The 19,874-nt window shown below is 41.9% G+C and overlaps 1 protein-coding gene across 7 annotated transcripts in view; it reads right to left on the bottom strand.

Moving 5' to 3' along the window:
• The window catches only part of THAP4 (THAP domain containing 4), a 55,708-nt gene that overhangs the window by 2,012 nt on the left and 33,822 nt on the right, over nt 1-19,874 (bottom strand). For 4 of the 7 annotated variants that reach the window (XM_073360419.1, XM_078854212.1, XM_073360417.1 and 1 more), the window contains one exon: nt 4,306-4,624. In XM_073360419.1, coding sequence (XP_073216520.1) covers nt 4,505-4,624 — 120 coding nt within the window. In that variant the 3' untranslated portion in view covers nt 4,306-4,504. Of the gene's footprint in view, nt 1-1,623; nt 2,314-4,305; nt 4,625-19,874 lie in introns of those variants that run through there. The other 3 variants (XR_013636238.1, XR_013636237.1, XM_078854211.1) reach the window with 3 other exon arrangements.

The raw sequence follows: 19,874 nt of genomic DNA, 5'->3' as shown, positions 1-19,874 counted from the left end.
CATGAATATTGGGGAGGTGGATATCTTTACCCTATATTTATATGGGGAAAAACAGCATTTTCCCTTCTGAAGGTGTGAAAGCTCATGGAGCTTTGGGCTTGAAGAAAGCAAACAGCCTTCTTCTGGCTGCCTCCACATTAATAATAATTAATAAAAAAACAAACAAAAAAAAACAGTAACCCACATCACACCCCTTCTACTGAATCTGCATAAGCCTTGTTTACACTGGAAAGGGTTTGCAGGTAGAACTATACCAGAATCCCTCCCAGTGTAGACATTGCACTCCAGCAAGACTTCTTTTGCACTACACGTTATACCAATTCCCCCCAGCAAGACATGGACAAAAGGACTTTTTTTGCTGAAATCACGACATGTACACTAGGGTTATTGCCAGCAGAACTGTGTCAGTTAGGGATGTGATTATTTTTTCACATTCCTAACAGGCAGCTATGCCAGCAAAATTTTTAAATGTAGACCTGGCCTAGGATTGTCATAGATCGAGCTAGCTAACACTTCAGGACTGGTCTAAATGTCGTTTTTGTATTGCTAGAATTGTCTGTTCAGAAGTAGATCTAGTTAAGGCAGTACAATGCCTTAGTGTGAAGACCGTTCTACTGGTATAAAGTGCTTATCAGTATAGCTTATTCCTTAAATGTACAGTAAACTTTGGTTTCTAAACCAAAGAGTTAGAATGGTACAAAATCTGTAGACCAGTTCCACGTCACTAGTAATACCTATACTAGCCGCCAGGCTTTATCTCAACTAATTTAGCATATCGTAAAATACAACCTGCCTTTTTTTTTGTCTTGACTGGCATTTTAGTCTACGTGTGGGTTAATCAAACTAGCTAACCCAATCCAGTGCTGCACCATTAAATCTTTGTCTAGATTAGGATTTAGAAGCTGCTTTGAATTACAATGCTGCAGGCTACAAATGTGTTGTAAGTAAAGCACTAGCACTAAGGGAGAATGCACGAAATTAAGGCACTTGATGAGTTAAATGCACCAATTAAGGCAGTATAACAAAAAGATAAGAATAAACAAACAAACAAGCATTGCTCAAGAGGAGTGTGTGTGTGGGGGGGTTATATATACAGGCAGCCAGTGATTAAAACAGGAAACACTACTGATAGTGAAGTGATACAGAAAGGTATTCTACTAATCTTGTTTTGAGAAGAGCTCCAGAAAGGATTTGGGTTTTTTTTGATCACCTGTATCTAAAAACTGCCTTTGTGCGTACAATACGTCTTCTATTAAAGTCCATAGAGGGCCCCCGCCATGGGACTATAGGCAGCACTTGCCCCTGCAAGAGGAGTTTTTTTGACAGAGGCAGACATAAGAGGAGCATCTTCTTGGAGAAAGCTGTGAAAATTCACTCTGGGGAGGAAAATCTGGTTTTGCAGTTTATAGGGAATTTGTAAAGGTGGTTTCCCTGAACTCTAATCCTTGAAGTAGTGGACTGTGACTTTACGATCACACTCTTCTCGCATTCCATGCTCCCTAAACCAAGTGCAATGGACCCTCCTGAAAGTGCCACTGTTCGTCATTCACCTAACATTTTAAGCTAGCATCATATTACTTATAGTCTATTTTGTACAGCTGCTGCTAAGTTGGGAATCTCTTATCTGGAAAAACTATGCACAATAGGACATGGCAGAGTTATTTTAACCAACAGCTCTCAGGGAATGGCAGAACATGTTCCACAGCAGACTCTCTTCTCTCTTTCTTCTCTGGGACTGGAGGTTTTGGAGCAGTAATAATGCTTATGCAGCTGCTCCTGAGGCCAATGCTATGCAGTTCTTCATACCCCATGCAGTAATGTACGGACAATAATAATTGTTAGTGAAACAGATGTTATACCTGCAGTAGTGCACAACATGGCAGTTATACTGGAATGCCCTGATGCAGCAAGGTGCTTAAATACTACACTGTTCAAAGAATAATATTTAGGTATGGTGGGGTATTCTTCCTTATTTCTCCTTCCCTATTTAGGGAGGGAAGGTTACTCCTGGTTTCTTGGTTTAAATTTTTTGTGTGTTTTTTAAATGATTGGTAAGGGTACCTACAGTGTTAGGTAATTTCTCCACTTTATTTAGCTTAATAAGAAAAGGAGTAAGTTGTATATATTATTACTATTAATAACTTGCTTTCCATTTAAAACCTGATACTGATAAGTCATCATCCACCTTATTTGTAAATAATAATAATTAAAAAATTCCACCTTACATTTATCTGTGGTCCTTAGCCAGAAGAGTTTTCTGTGATTCGTGAGCTGGTTGGGAAATGCTTATTCTTCCCCACCCTACATGAAAAGCTGACAAAAATTAAAGTTTTGTTTTGTCAATTTTCTGTACTCTTGATGAAAATCCAAACCCCAATAATTTTCATTTTTGAAGTCTCTCGATGAAATTCCCAATATTTGGCCAACGGAAATTGTTTTCTAAAAGATGAAGAGCCATTTTCAGTCCAGCATCTTTCAACAGCAATATTTTGACCAGCTCTCATCTTGAGGTGGATTGAACACCTCAGCAGCTGTATGCCACCCTCTAACTAGTAGTGGTTGTAGACTCTGCATGCCCAGCTCCATCAAAGCAGCTAAGAGAGCTAAGCTGACCTTACCTTTTCTACACAGGAGAGAGCTGAGAGTTGCATTATTTTCCCCATTATTAATAATTCAGAAAAACTGAAAAGTAATACAGTTATCAGACCTGCATTTTCATTACTTGGATGAAGCATAGTACAGTGGGACAAGGGAGAAAAAGTTCAGAGCTTATGTAAAATCTTAACTCCAAACTTCCTCACTTTCCCTCCCCCCCCCCTTTTTTAAAGAAACACTGAAAATCTCAATCTAAGTCTAATTTAAAAAAAATCCTCATGAGAATGTACAAAGCCACTAAGGGATTTGGATGGCCAATTAAAATGAATGAAAACTGTGTCCAAATCCCCTAGATGACTTTGAGAATCTCAGTCTAACAGCATGTTCACACACCTGTCTCAGAATTTTCTTGATTTATAATTTCTTTAAGTTTTTGTTTTTAAACCAAGTATTTATGATCATTGGTATGTAAAAATTTGCTGTAGATGGGTTAGTTTCTTAGAGATGTGGTATGACGACTATATGTGCTATTCAGTTAAACACAATAAAATGTAGTATTCAAATCTAATACGCTTCTGACAGCATCTATAACCATCTTGAACCCAAGTGGTTTGGCAGATTGAGCTTAAAACCTCACAAAAGAGAGTAACCTCTTTGAATCTGAGCATTGTGGCCCCACTTGGTGAACTTTATACAATCCTCCATAACCTGATGGTGTGGTAAATGCTCAAATAAAATCTGTAGGGAACAAACAGCCAGCCTTACCAAAATTAGGCCCATGCCATATAGCTCATCAAGAAATCTTGAATAAAATTCATTTGAAATGTTTAGGCAAAGTTATAGCTTCCCCTTCATATAAAGTGAGTTACAATTTTTTCAGTCCCATGTCTCAGAAAACTTTGTCTGATCCCTCTTCCCCACACTGAAAAGGTAGTTGTTTCACTATCTTTCAAACTGCCTCACGTGTATTAAGGCTTTAATTTTAGATTCAAATTTATCTCCATTGCACAAAGACCTACTGATATTTCTAATATTATATATCAGCTACCATCAAAGGCTGAACCATGAAACCAAGGTCACTGAAAATGCTGCAGAAACTAGTCCCTCATTATTTAAAGCTTCTGGAGCTTTTCTTTATCATGTGCCTGTCAATCTGAGTTTTATTGTGTTCTGCATTTAAACTAGAGAAGGTGTGGCTCTTATCTCTAGAGCTCCCTCCATCCTGTACTGGGAGGGGATTTGTTCTGGGCCTGACCGAAACCCACTGAGGTCAATGGAATGACTCCTAGTGATTCAGATCAGATTCTCTATTGGCTTCATCCTGCTATCTACTCAGCTCCCTCCACTCCCACTGAAGTAAAGGGGGTAAGGGTATTTGCCACTTCTGGGTGGTTGCTGAGCACCTTGCAGGTTTAGGCCCCAGGGCAGTTCTCTCTGTCCTGCAGTAGGAGGTGTTCTCTCCTAACCTTTAGCGTGTATTGCGTTAGATGGAATGGAGAGTTCTGTCTGTCACACCCTGTACTGCTGCTGCTTTTATCTTCCTGTTTTGTTTTTGTGGCGATCCGTTTAGATCATATAAGAGATTAGAAGGCTGAATCTGCCAGCCCTCCTAACTCACTAGGGAACAGGCCTGAGAAACCCCTTGTTTAATCACTGCCAGAGCAGAGGAATTTACAGCCCCCACAGCAATAAGGTCCAAAGCTACAGCCATAAAAATAAAGGCTTTTTATTTGGTTTTTATATATACGGTTACAGAAACATCTGCATAACATTTCCAACAGCATGTGTAGCTCACCTGCCTCCCCCTCCTGTAATCAGGTGTGAATATGGGTCACCAAGATGGAAGAGTGCTTCTGTCCTTAGGTTCCAGGCTCCGCCTTTTCTGCAGGGAAACCCTACCCTCCTGTTTTTAAGGTGTCACCTTTTTGTAGGTAATGTGAAGGTGCTGAGTCATTGGCTGCGCAGTGGTTGCCATGGAGACGGTCTGTTCTAGTTTCCCATCGGAATTGAGCCTAAATTTTCTGGTAATCTGAGAGGGAAATAAACACACACAGCCCTTTATTTTGTTCTAGTTAGCATTTTTTTTTTAATAATGTAAACCAACATCTGGGGCTAGAATAAGCTTGGCTCTTATTTCCTTAGCTGAAAGCTACTGGCCCAGCCCTTCTCATGTCTGACAGACTTCCACAGGCAAAATCTTAAGGACTGTTGCAATCCTCCCTTCCCTATGCCTTCAAATAGGTTGGTTTGTTACAGGAGCACCTGGAGAAACTGGGAATAATCACACTGTACCCTCCAATAAAGCAGAGAGCAGCTTTCTCCCCTAAGAGAAAGCACCACTGTCAGAGTGATGGCTGCCACTGTACTGCACAGCTGGGTCCTACACTGAGAACCGTGTACACTAAGAGGGATGCCTGAAGTATAGCAGACAAGATTTGCCACCTCTGGGTGGTTGCTGAGCACCTTGCAGGTTTTAGGCCCCAGGGCAGTTCTCTCTGTCCTGCAGTAGGACCGATGGAAAATAAAATATGCCAGTCATCAAACGGAAACAAACACACTAATAAACAGGCTGTGTGTCAGAGGTTACACACTCTTTAAAAGCATCTCCTGCTGCAGAATAGCAGCAGCCATTAGGGCTTTGGCCATTCTTACCTCATTTCCAGTTTGCTAAATTTCAAATACAAATCACTACCTCTGACGGAAAATGAATGCTCACATAAAGCAAAGCCAAATTCCATCTCTGATGATTATTAGCAGCAAGCTCCAATGTACTCTGTAACAAGCTGGACCTAAATTCTGCAGCATGTTTCCTGAATTCTGCAGCAGCCAGCTGGGGCAGACTGGAAATTATGAAGTAGCTTCATTTAAATGAAAACATTAGGCCTGTAATTAAGAGAGTTAATAATACAATCAGTACAGCAGCTCCTTAGGTTAGTTATTTTGACATCAGATTCACACACTGGCAGCTTTCACTACATCCAAAAGTTTTGTGTTGACCATGATTAATTGCACTGAAGAAATTATCAGAGGGAAGCTGGATGTTTGGGCAGCTGAGGGAGAAGCAGTCTGGCCCAGCTCCTCAGAGATATTTAAAATCTTAAATTAGAAACCTAAATCCCTTGGAGGAGCTGGGCCTTTGGAATTAAACACATTATCTTCTGCTAAAATGATCAGCAGTGAAATAGTTAATATTGACACTTCACTCATCTCATTTGTAGTGGTGCCGCTGGTGTAATATGGGGTAAGCCACATCAGTGCAGAGCATATATATGGGGACCTGGCACTGCTGTAGCTACACTGCCACAAATATCCCTAGTAAAGACAGGCTTAGATCAGAGATTTAACCCATCGAGTTGAACAGGGCAGTTTACATTTCTCAGAGCTATTGTTTCAGAATGTAAGCAGATGCAGGAAGATGCACTGTATTGGTTTACATCTTCAAGGTACCGTAAAGGCTTCCTTCAAGTCAGTGAGCTACACCAGCATAAAACTGGTGGAAGAGAGTGGAGAATCAGGCCCATCATTTTGAAAGCTTTGATCCTGGAACACAATTCTGCAGCAAGAGGTGGAATATATGGAGCTGCAGCTATGGATTATATGGAGCCTTGCATAGAAGTGATCATATGACCCCACATATAAGTGCACAGGACTGCCCTGAGTTATCAGCGGTGCCTGAAAGTATCTTGGCATAGACTCCACACGCTCAGCAGTTTGGCCCTTTGACTTATTTCAGTGCAGATTTTCTGCACGTCATCCACAAGATTTGTTTATGTTATTTGGCCCCCGTTGCTCCTTCTCATGGTGAACACAGTCCCAGAGATTAGCGGAAATGAAGTCTCAGGGACTGAGGGAGCTCAGTCTGATAGCTCTGCCAAGTGGTTACATTTAATGCGATCAACTAGTCAAATTGAAAAATTCATTACATGTGGTGCATTCAACTGAAAGGAAGAACGGAAAATGCAAAGGACAGTGTTACAGTCAAAAAGTTTCCCAATGGATCCACAATTTTGGACCATACTGTATAAAATACTTTCCAAAAGATATATATCTTAATGAGATGCTGTTGTCAGCTGTATATATTTATATCTACAGACTCCAAGATTTAGATCAAACTCTTTCTTGCTTTTAAAAACAAACAGCTTGAAAAACATTTGTCCTTCTTCTAATGGCTTTATTTACATTATCATCTCAGAGTGGTTCAGCATTGGAGACACCAAACATAACAGGAACATTTGTTATGATGGAGGCATTGGTTGTGACTCCAGAGTTAGGACTGTGTTGAGATCTGTAGTTAAAGCAGGATGTAATCCTGATATTTCTCTCCTTAAGGATTTAACAATGGGCCCCAATTTAACACAATCTCTTTCCTGAGGACAGTGGAATTTTCCATAATTTTTAGAGTCAAATATTCAGGCTCTTTTGCAGAGGAAAGGTTTTTTAAATGATGCCTTTTGTAAATTTGACATTTGACTCTGCCAGTCTCACCATTTTTTATCCCCATCTAGCTAAAGAAGCACAGTCCCCTGAAGCTCCAAACTCCACCCATATGCACACTTTCAAAATACCTTGGACATATGCCACTTTTCAAAAGCGACTCTTTAAAACAAACAGTTATTGCCCTAATTTAAAAAAACCTTACTTATCTCTACCAAGAAAAGTTCAGCTCCATCAGAGAATGGAAGCAGCCAGTAGTAGAGGGGGCAGCTGCCTCTGCAGCAGAACTGTATGTTCCATGTTTCTGACAATGTGGGCTATAATTCCCTCCTGCTCTGTCCTAGTCCCTAGGATTAACAGGGGGCCATAGAAAAGGTGGATTTGGAGGGAGGGTAAGAATGACAATGTAAAAATATACACGTTCTCACAGATACAGAGTTTTCCATTGTGCTCCAAAGGCAGCTGCTCCCTTCAAGAGGATCCTGGTCTGATAGATCTGAGGAAGTCTGTTGGCCTGGGAGTGAGCGGCTGAGGTTTAACAAGTGACAGGGATAATGTGTGCGGGGTAACATACAACATCCATGTTATCATAGGGGTGAGGTGAGCTGTGTTAGGCTGTAGGACTTCTTGCTGCCCATGAAATAGTTATGGACAGGGAGAAAGAAGAAAGAATGAGGCTTTCACAAAAACACTGTCATACTGTTAAGACTGCTCAAATGCATTTCCCATCAACACAATTACTAAAAAACAAGACATTCACACAACTTGCATCCCTTAGCACACACTCACCCATGCACATACATGCGCGCACACACACACACAAAGTAACACATCAACACAGTGCAGCAACACAACAAACCCACTTTCAATTCCATCACAGAACCAATCACAATGTGAACCTCCAGTTCCTGACAGCCACTCATAAGCTGAAGTCCAACCTCCGCCATTTTCCTCTACAGCTAATACACTAGACTTTTCACCAGTACATGTATGTCTATAGGCAATTTATTGTAATCTGTCTGAGGCTGGGGTTTAGCTTGTGCATTTCAGTATGATTGTGAGGAAGTGGTTCTATGTTAGACTGAAAATGTATCTGTTATGGGGCTGTTTGGGCATTTTGATATCTGGGTGGGATGGCATACAGATTGAGGCTGGATGTGAATGCTGGATTAAGTGGTGATTGTCTTGATTTTTATTGCCTGAGCAACCTTAGCAACACAACTGCATTTCCTAACTAATGGAAACGAATGACAATTTGGTGGGGGAGATGATATAACACAGGTTGTACAGGCTGGGCACCACACTGCTTTATCATTCATAATGATCTGTACTTTTCATTGAGAAAACCTCAGTGCACTTTAATAAAGGCAGGAAGTGTTATCTCCAATTTATGGAAGCTGAAGTACAGAAAGGCTTTATGACTTGCCAAGTTCATAAGTCAGATCAGTGGGGCAGCAAGGACTAGACCATCCCTTTTTGATATTGCTAGCATACTGGTGTGTCCTGGGATGAATCAATTATGGGAAACATGAAGCTGCAACTGAAAATTCCTATTCATAGAATCATAGAATATCAGGGTTGGAAGGGACCTCAGGAGGTCATCTAGTCCAACCCCCTGCTCAAAGCAGGACCAATCCCCAACTAAATCAACTATTCTGTTCTAATCTCAAAACTAACTCAGTCTGGACCGGTTAGACCACATGCGATGTGCTTCTCTGCAATAGAAATGGCTGATCTTAATGATTAGTCAGATATCTAGAAAAAGAAAAGTGATGTACCTCAGCAAATACAAATGAACTGCACCATTTCCTGATAGCCTTACAAGGGCTTATGCCACATTTTGTCTTTCTACACACACTGTAAAAATTACACTGTATTGTGTATTGTGTATTGTGTAATTGCACAATGAAAGATTGCAATGTAAGCAACAAAATATGGTGCGAGAACCTTACTTTAAAATTTCCTGACTTTTGTGTTTAAGTTCTTAAACTTCCTTTAACATTAACAATATTTTTGAAGGGGTTCTTTTGTTTCAGTGTTTATGACATATTTTAAGATGTCAAGTAATCACCTCTATATTATGCATAAGAACGGCCATACTAGGTCAGACCAAAGGTCCATCTAGCCCAGTATCTTGTCTTCCGACAGTGTCCAATGCCAGGTGCTTCAGAGGGAATGCAAAATTGCTAATTCTCATGCATGTACTGCAGGTCTCATGATATTTGGGTTTTTTTTTAAAAGCTTCAACTGTTGAAATGATTTTATTTCCCAAGAATCTCAGCTTTTTCTTATTTTTTAGTAAGTTTCTAGTGCTCAGAGTGTAGCAAAAAGCTTGAAAATGTGAACCCTAAATACTTCAGCATTAGAAGACATAAAAAGAATACAAATTACAAATTTTTAAATCTCATGATTTCTAACACAAACTCACTATTTCAGGCCCTGACTCATGATCTTTGAATGCTTGGAGTTGGCAACACTGATATACTTCAAATCTAATCATCCCAATTCTGATCCCATTATCCAAATCCTAAAAAAATAAGAAGGAATCTTCTACAGACAGGGGAATGAATTGAATGACATAATCCTTTAGGTCTTTTCCAGCTCTGATTTCTATGGTTCCACAACTGGACATTTCAAACAAGGCAGAGTAGTGAGTCTCTGCATTTGCAGGGTATGCTATTTCCTGGTATTAGTGCTTTGCATGCTAAGAAGCTCTTCTCAGCAAGCTGAGTGCTCAGTTATGCCTGTAAGGTGCTGGCCTGTGGTGAGCCACACAGCCCACAAGGAATTCTCAGGGGCATTGCCCCTCATGGAGCACTAGTCTCTGGGAGCTCTCAGGAGTGCAGCCATTGCTGTGTACACTCTCCTCTGCCATGGTCCTTTATGTGTGGCTAGCGAGAGTAAGCCACTGCAGCTGCGGCTGGCTCCTGTGTGAGAGGCACATGAAGGGAAGCTCTCTGTGCCCTCCTTCCTTGAGCACAGGGGCCAGCCTCTATCTGGCTCCAAGGCATCATGTGGCAGGAGAGGCTAATTTTCAGGAGAGTTAAGTTTTGTTTAAAAAGCTTATGGGAGATGTAGAATCTTGTGTGCATTGAGGAATGGAATTCCAAACTTCACACTGCAGGGGTCTGTCTGGCTTTGTTCTCCCTCAGGTGACCAATGGCCTGAGATCAAAGGATTAAAGGGAGTAAAGCTGGTCAAAGCAAAATGAAAAGTTGCTGCCAATCTTGTACTGCACTGGGAGAAAATTAAAGGACAATAAATGTTCCAATGAATTTTACAGCAACCAGAGGGAGAATAATTCCAGTAGAACCTGATGGGTTCCTAGAGTTTACCAGTTGCAGGTGGGTTTGTACTCAATGTGGCTCAGCTGGGCCTCTGCTGCTGCTACCAGTGCTACTGTGTATGCAAACTAGATACCATTAACTTGCATTTGAATAGAGACTGGGAGTGGCTGGGTCATTACACATATTGAATCTATTTCCCTTTAAAGTTAAGTATCCTCACACCTTCTTGTCAACTGTCTAAATGGGCCATCTCGATTATCACTACAAAAGTTTTTTTTCTCCTGCTGATAATAGCTCATCTTAACTAATTAGCCTCTCACAGTTTGTATGGTAACTTCCAACTTATCTGTATGTATATTGTGACAGGGTCAGGCCAGGTGGCTACAGGAGAGTGACAGAAGGCAGATATATTAGCCCCAGGTTAAGTAGGTCCCTTTTCCCTGGGTAAGGTAACAGGGAGGGTTTTGTTTTTTTTTTTTCTGGGAGGAAGAATTTAATCAGAAAAACATCAAGGATAATTGGGAAATATTTCAGAACACTTTACTAGATGCCCCAAAAGCCACCATCTCACAATCAAGTGTGACAGGGTCGGGCCAGATGGCTACTGGAGAGTAATTGAGAGTAATAGAAGGCAGATATATTAGCCCCAGGTTAAGTAGGTCCCTTTTCCCTGCGTAAGGTAACAGGGAAGTTTCCAGAACAATCAGGAACCTTCTGGCAACAAGACAGACAGGCTGATTAAAACACCTGCAGCCAATCAAGAAGCTTCTAGAATCAAGACAGGCTAATCAGGGCACCTGGGTTTAAAAAGGAGCTCACTTCAGTTTGTGGTAGGGCGTGTGAGGAGCTGGAAGTAAGAGGTGCTAGGAGCTGAGAGTGAGAATGTGGACTGTTGGAGGACTGAGGAGTACAAGCATTATCAGACACCAGGAGGAAGGTCCTATGGTAAAAATAAAGAAAGTGTTGGGAGGAGGCCATGGGGAAGTAGCCCAGGGAGTTGTAGCTGTCGCACAGCTGTTCCAGGAGGCACTCTAGACAGCTGCATTCTACAGGGCCCTGGGCTGGAACCCAGAGTAGAGGACGGGCCTGGGTTTCCCCCAAACCGCCCAACTCCTGGTCAGACACAGGAGAAGTTGACCTGGACTGTGGGTTCATGAAAATGGCCAAACTGAGGGCTGCTGTGAATCTCTGAAGCGAGCAAATCCGCCAATAAGCGTAAGACCCACCAAGGTAAAGGAGGAACTTTGTCACTATATATATGTTCCATTCTATGCATCCGGTGAAGTGAGCTGTAGCTCACGAAAGCTTATGCTCTAATAAATTTGTTAGTCTCTAAGGTGCCACAAGTACTCCTGTTCTTTTTGCGGATACAGACTAACCCGGCTGCTACTCTGAAACCTGTGGCTACATTGCTATTTATACTTGTGCTAACTCTTATGTGTATATCAGCAAGAGTCACACCCCTACCTCGAAGTGTAGACACAGCCTTAGTTAGCTGCTCTCTGAGCTACACAGTCTGAGGTACCCATTGTTACCATCATCAGCACATCAGTTACTTTCCCTCCTTTGAATGTACTATTCAGGCTTTCTCTGCGCAGCTTTCATCATTTTTCACCCATGTTACCCTGTTTCAAAAGGGAGGTAGCTAGCAAAATGCAAATCTTTTCCTTCTGGACAGTGTGTGTCTGTGATTTCATATATGTGGAGGGAAGTTGCTTATATATCTGAGGATCTCCTAATCCCCCAAGTTTAAGATCTCTCACCTTTAAAGCCTCACTGCAGAACAATACTCATTTTAGCTAATGAGGACTGGACAGGACTATTATAGTAGCCAGTCAATGGTACCCCCAAAATTACAGGGAGATGTCACAGTTCAGCAATACAAACTGATTCATTAAAAATCAGAGAGTGTTGCCTCAACAGCAGTCCCAGTCATTGCTGACCCAGAGCAACAAACACTAGGAGCAACCACAAATGGACCCTGAATCAGTCCTACCTACACATGTTTTTCATCCTTCCACACAGCAGTTCTATGGATTCCCATTTCCACATCCCCAACCCCAAAGGACCTAGGGGTTACAGTGGACAAGAAGCTGGATATGAGTCAACAGTGTGCCCTTGTTGCCAAGAAGGCTAACGGCATTTTGGGCTGTTGTCATAAATATAAACGAAAGGGTAAACCCCTTTAAAATCTCTCCTGGCCAGAGGAAAAATCCTCACCTGTAAAGGGTTAAGAAGCTAAAGGTAACCTCACTGGCACCTGAAAAATGACCAATGAGGAGACAAGATACTTTCAAAAGCTGGGAGGAGGGAGAGAAACAAAGGGTCTGTGTCTGTCTGTATGCTGCTTATGCCGGGGATAGACCAGGAATGGAGTCTTAGAACTTTAGTAAGTAATCTAGCTAGGTATGTGTTAGATTATGATTTCTTTAAATGGCTGAGAAAAGAACTGTGCTGAATAGAATGACTATTCCTGTCTGTGTGTCCTTTTTGTAACTTAAAGTTTTGCCTAGAGGGATTCTCTATGTTTTGAATCTAATTACCCTGTAAGATATCTACCATCCTGATTTTACAGAGGTGATTTCTTTACTTCTATTAAAAGTCTTCTTGTAAGAAAACTGAATGCTTTTTCATTGTTCTCAGATCCAAGGGTTTGGGTCTGTGGTTACCTATGCAAATTGGTGAGGATTTTTACCAAACCTTCCCCAGGAAGTGGGGTGCAAGGGTTGGGAGGTTTTTGGGGGGAAAGACGTGTCCAAACTAAGTTTTCCAGTAAACCCAGTTAGAGTTTGGTGGTGGCAGTGGAGATCCAGGGACAAAGGATAAAATTAATTTGTACCTTGGGGAAGTTTTAACCTAAGCTAGTGAAAGTAAGCTTAGGAGGTTTTCATGCAGGTCCCCACATCTGTACCCTAGAGTTCAGAGTGGGGGAGGAACCTTGACAGCTGTATAAATAGGGGCACTGCCAGCAGATCGAGGGACATGATCGTTCCCTTCTATTCGACATTGGTGAGGCCTCATCTGGAGTACTGTGTCCAGTTTTGGGCCCCACATTACAAGAAGGATGTGGAAAAATTGGAAGTGTCCAGCGGAGGGCAACAAAAATGATTAGGGGGCTGGAACACATGACTTATGAGGAGAGGCTGAGGGAACTGGGATTGTTTAGTCTGCGGAAGAGAAGAATGAGGGGGGATTTGATAGCTGCTTTCAACTATCTGAAAGGGGGTTCCAAAGAGGATGGATCTAGACTGTTCTCAGTGGTAGCAGATGACAGAACGAGGAGTAATGGTCTCAAGTTGCAGTGGGGGAGGTTTAGGTTGGATATTAGGAAAAACTTTTTCCACTAGGAGGGTGGTGAAACACTGGAATGGGTTACCTAGGGAGGTGGTGGAATCTCCTTCCTTTGAGGTTTTTAAGGTCAGGCTTGACAAAGCCCTGGCTGGGATGATTTAGTTGGGGATTGGTCCTGCTTTGAGCAGGGGGTTGGACTAGATGACCTCCTGAGGTCCCTTCCAACCCTGATATTCTATGGTAACTCCAGAGAGCAAATGACTCTGAAATCTAGTGTGCAAGAAAGGGTTTTTATAGAATAATGTTGTTTAGAAAGGACTGTACTGAGACAAGAAGGTTTCTTTCTCTTTCATGATCACAACGGAACAGGTTGGCCCTCAGGCTGGTTTTGTGACTGAGTCAGTCTTTCTTTACTTTGACATTAAAGTCAGTTAAAGCAAAGCCAAAGTCATCCTTTTAAAAACATCATGAATATGTATGCAAATAAAAATGAAAGGTTCTCTATGGGTGTGTTTAATGCTTGTGGAAAGAACCAGAGCCGTGAAATATATACCCACAATTTCCAGAAAAAACACCAGCCCATTGATCTAGCAGACATTCAAATAACTACTACCTTGGCCAGCTACCACCTTGTAACAGGTAGCTGTTTATTGGACAAAATAGGATACCCTCCCATAAGAGGAGATGAGGGTCATTAATTTTCAAAATGAGTCTTGTTGACTGCTCTCTAGCATGGACCCTGCCAAATCACAGAAGGATGCCATGCAGATGCCATGACTGCTGAGGCTTAAAATTGGCAGGTTAAATAGAGCAATACTTACTCGCTGGTGTGCCAGAGTACTCATCACATGGGCTCTGCAGTGCCACTAGAAGGACCTTTATTATGTCTCAGCAAAAGCACTGTGACATGCAGTGCTCTGCTTTAGCTCAGGGGTTTTCATCCTATTCAAAAACTAACCTGTTTAAAAACAAGTACATTCATAAAATCCATAATGTTTTCTTATTATGGGTAGTAGATTGTACGCTCTTTAGGGCAGGGTCTTTTTGTTCTGTGTTTGTACAGAGCCTACTGTAATGGGGTTCTGGTCCACAACCAGGGGTCCTAGATGCTACCACAATACAAATAATGGATAATGATAGCTGAATGTTGGAAGAAGGAAACAAAGTGAATAATTTGTTACTCCTATTAACTATAAGTTTTTTTTCTTAAACTTAGTTTGATTCAAAAGGACATTTGGGTCCCTGACGGAGACAAAAAGCCATTGCACATCATGGAAGCCAAGGGAGTTCACTGCTTCTCAAAAAATAAGGAAACAAACATGGAGTAAAGGGAAATGGGCATAGAGAGGAGGTAGTATGCACGGAGGGATGCCTCTTTTGGAGCAGAAGGTACTGTATGTGGGAGGGGTGAAGGTTGATTGCCTCACATAAAGCGTATTCGTGGCAATGGGTGTGGGTAGGTCTATGACAAAAGGCATTTATTTTCTGTCGGGTCATTTGTCACATCTATAGGTGTTGGGGGAAGCATTAGCAGCCTCTCATGAACAATCTTGGTTTTGGAAGTGGGCTACTGGAAGTCTCCAACCCTGCTTCCCATTATCTTGTGTCTAGGGGTATGTCTACACTAAAGTAGCTACAGCAGTGCAGATATGGCACTGCAGCTGTGATACAGCAGTTGCTGTAGAGGTGTTTCCTGTGTTGAACAAAGTGGATTTCTGTTGCACAAACGTCAACATGGTTTCTGTAAAGGGAACTCATGTCTTACTAATCTATTACAGTTCTTTGAAGGGGTCAACAAGCATGTGGACAAGGGGGATCCTGATGGTGTACTTAGATTTCCAGAAAGCCTTTGACAAGATCCCTCACCAAAGGCTCTTATGTAAATTAAGTTGTCATGGGATAAGAGGGAAGATCCTTTCCTGGATTGAGGACTGATTAAAATACAGGAAACAAAGGGTAGGAATAAATGGTAAATTTTCAGAATGGAGAGGGGTGGTGGAGTAGAGATGTTCCCCAAGGGGCAGTCCTAGGACGAATCCTATTCAACTTATTCATAAATGATCTGGAGAAAGGGGTAAACAATGAGGTGGCAAAGTTTGCAGATGATACTAAACTGCTCAAGATAGTGAAGACCAAAGCAGACTGTGAAGAACTTCAAAAAGATCTCACAAAACTAAGTGATTGGGCAACAAAATGGCAAATGAAATTTAATGTGGATAAATGTAAAGTAATGCACATTGGAAAAAATAACCCCAATTATACATACAATATGATGGGGGCTAATTTAGCTACAACTAATCAGGAGAAAGATCTTGGAGTCATTGTGGATAGTTCTCTGAAGAAGTCCACACAGTGTGCAGCGGCAGTCAAAAAAGCAAACGGGATGTTAGGAATCATTAAAAAAGGATAGAGAATAAGACGGAGAATATCTTATTGCCCTTATATAAATCCATGGTACGCCCACATCTTGAATACTGCGTACAGATGTTGTCCCCCTCATCTCAAAAAAGATATACTGCCATTAGAAAAGGGTAACTAAAATGATTAGGGGTTTGGAATGTGTCCCATATGAGGAGAGATTAAAGAGATTAGGACTTTTCAGCTTGGAAAAGAGGAGACTAAGGGGGGATATGACAGAGGTACATAAAATCATGAGTGATGTGGAGAAAGTGAACAAGGAAGTGTTATTTACTTGTTCCCATAAGAACTATGGGCCACCAAATGAAATTAATGGGTAACAGGTTTAAAACAAAAGGAAATTCTTCTTCACTCAGTGCACAGTCAACCTGTGGAACTCCTTGCCTGAGGAAGTTGTGAAGGCTAGGACTATAACAGGGTTTAAAAGAGAACTGGATAAATTCATGGAGGTTAAGTCCATTAATTGCTATTAGCCAGGATGGATAAGGAAAGGTGTCCCTAGCTTCTGTTTGTCAGAGGGTGGAGATGGGTCGCAGGAGAGAGAGCATTTGATCATTTCCTGTTAGGTTCACTCCCTCTGGGGCACCTGGCATTGGCCACTGTCGGTAGACCGGATACTGGGCTGGATGGACCTTTGGTCTGACCCAGTATGGCCATTCTTATGTTCTGTTTGTGTAGGTAATCCACCTCTCAGAGAGGCAGTAGCTAGATCAATGGCAGAATTCTTCCATCTACCGAGCTGCATCTACAGTGGAGGCTAGCTTGAACTAACTCTGTTGCACAGGACATGACATGTTCACAGCCCTGTGCAATATAGCTAGAACCACCTAATTTTTAAGTGTAGACCAGCCCTACGGGATAGGAGAGTGGCCCAGAAGCAGTGATCCTCCCACAGATCTGTGCTACATGAGCTCCATTTCACATGCATCACCTTGTTTTATTACTCTTGTACCAAAGCAAGGAAGAGACTGTTGAGCTGCTTTACAAACACAATCACCCCCCAAAGAATAACACATCTTCAGCATTCTAGCCTCAGCAAATTGGGTTCAGTACATCAGTTTCTCTAGGGCACGCTTGCAGGGGAAGTTCTAATGAGCAAGTTACTCCTTGTGAGCCCCAGCTGTTTACACACAGTATAAACTAATGATGGATATTTAAAATCTTTGGCTTAGTAGTGCTGTTCTCCACGTACAGGAGTGTCAAGATTTTGTACGTAGGTTTTAACGAACAGCTTTTAAAAAAAGTAAAAATATTTAGAAATCAATCTTTTCCACAGACACTCTGAGGAGAATATAAATGTTTTCTTTTTCAGCTTTGGCCCTACCTCTTTTGACAGTTCAGGAATCACTTTGAAATCTTAATGGTTGAAAATGTGTTTTTTAGCTTTTAAAAAAACCTGTAAATATCATTCTCCTCCCCATTTGGTGTGACTCTCAGATATAAAATGTTCATTGGTGGCCCAGATAGATTATTGACTTGCTGATGATGCCCTATGGAAAGTTTGACTAATTCTGTTCATGGTTCACGTAAATGAGAAATACAAAAGGTAAAGAACCAGAATCTTTGCTATTTCTGGCTTCCCCAGCCACTTTTCGCACCTGAAGTCCTAATGCAATCATTTGTGACCTCACAATTAGCGACTGTCAAAAGGGTTTTGATGTCAAAGTATATAGATTTCAGATGAGAAATAAGTGACAGTAGTAGGTGAACTAAGAAGGCTCTACTAATCAAAAGCAGCAACACTGTTATTAAACAGAACATTTGTCAGGACTGAGACCTGTACAACCTTTAGAATTGTGGAGTCATTGAAGTGCTGATGAGTCAGCTGTATGTCTCCTTTTCAACACAGTTACTACAGTGGTCATCGCTCCCCGAGTGACTGACCAAGTTGGTGGGGACTGAAATGTTGAAAGTGATTCACTCTACATAAGTGATGCTTCCAAGCTAGAAGAAGCATTTGGAGGAATAAGCAGGAGTAAGATCTATGCTGTCAACTGAGGATGAATGTCCTCACCGAAATGGCTCACAGATTTGGGACTATTGCTACCCCACGGTTCTCTGCAAAGGTGACAGTGATAGAGCAGACAGACCCCACAATGGCAATGAGAGGGTTAATGAGATCCTGTGGACCCAATTGTTCCCACCCTACTACACCTGCAACAGGTATCAGGCATGGAGAAGGAAGTTAAAAGGAGAAGACCTAGGCCCATTCAGGGCAGAGTAGGAAGGAGTGTAGTGTTCTCCTTCTCCTGATATGAGAGACACCTGGTTGCAGCCCAGAGACTGGGCTAGCTTGCCAGTTGGACAAGCCTCCCGGTAGAAAGGATGACCAGACCCTGAGGGACCAGCAAAAGTACTGACTGCTTGCAAACAAGCCCTGAACAGAAGGGTGGGGGTCTTGCCAAAGCACAGCTACATCAAACCTTTGAAGAGACAGCAACCTACCAGAGGAGGCCCAGGGCTGGGAGAGTTGTGCCCTGATAGGCCACAAGGGAGTGCTACAGAGACAAACCTGGTCACAAGGACTGCAGTGCCTTTTATCCTTTGTATCTAGCTAGGAAACTGCAACTGCTCCTCTCTAATACAGACCTAGTAACAGTCATCTATGCCTTAGTCAGCTTTCCGTGAAACTACATAATGAGCTCTACTTAGGACCACTCCTATAACAGAAGCTTCAGCTGGTACAGAATTTAGCCGCCAGCCTCTCAAGTGGAATAAACAGCCAAAAGAACACAATGCTCACCCTTGTCTTTGCACTGGGCTTCTATTTCTTTCCAGGTGAAAGGCAAGGTGTTGGTGATCATTTTAAAACTCTGAATGGTCTGGGAGCCAACTACCTGAGGAACCACCTTTTGCCTTAGACCTCAACACTTCAATAAGAGCCTTTCAGCTGATTTTAACTTTCAGAGCTTGGGACTGAACTCTTGTGAACTCTCTTAGTAGAGGGCCCTCACTTCTGGAATTCCTATCCCTTGGCAGAGTTGTACAAACTTTAGGGAATGAAGACAGACACTTATTTTATTCAGCTGTATGCTAATTTTTCCCCCTCTCCTGACAATATTTCAGCCAGCAGCAGCGATTGAGTAGTTCTACCCATTTTATTTTAAAATTTTGTAAGAGCTCAATAAATCACTAAGAATAAAAAAATCATAACTAGAAAGATGCCAGCAGCTCTTGAAGAATATCTACACCGATGAGATAATTCATAAGAATGGCTATACTGGGTCAGACCAATTGTCTCCCTAGCCCAGTATGTCATCCAACAGTGGCTAATGCCAGATATTACAGAGGGAGTGAACAGAACACGGACAATTTTTGAGCAATCCATCCCTAGTCATCCAGCCCCACCTTGTAGCAGTTAGAGGTCTAGGTACACTCAGAGCATAGGGTTGTGTCCCTGGCCATCTTGGTTACTAACCATTGATGGAACTATCCACCATGAACTTATGTAATTCTTTTTTGAACCCAGCTATACTTCTGGCCTTCACAACATCCTCTGGCAACAAGTTCCACAGGATGACTGTGCATTGTGTGAAGAAGTACTTCCTTATGTGGTGGGTTTCTTTGGTATTTCCCCCCTGCAATGATGTTAAATTTAATTACATTATGGTTGCTATTACTCAGCGGTTCTGCTATATTTATCTCTTAAACCAGATCCTTGGAGGACTAAATCAAGAATTGCCTCTCCCCTTATGGGTTCCAGGACTACCTGATCCATGAAGCAGTCATTAATAGTTTCTAGAAATTGTTGTTGGGTTTTCTTTTTTTGTACCCTCTCTAGTCAGCCTGAGCTTTTCCCGGTCACGGTCACCATCTTGGACAGGTGGTCAGTAGTATATTTCTACTGCT

Source organism: Lepidochelys kempii, chromosome 9, assembly GCF_965140285.1.
Source record: "Lepidochelys kempii isolate rLepKem1 chromosome 9, rLepKem1.hap1, whole genome shotgun sequence".
Classification (NCBI taxonomy): domain Eukaryota; kingdom Metazoa; phylum Chordata; order Testudines; family Cheloniidae; genus Lepidochelys; species Lepidochelys kempii.
The sequence above is the reverse complement of the archived record's forward strand: the minus strand, read 5'-3'. Positions and strand labels throughout refer to the sequence as shown.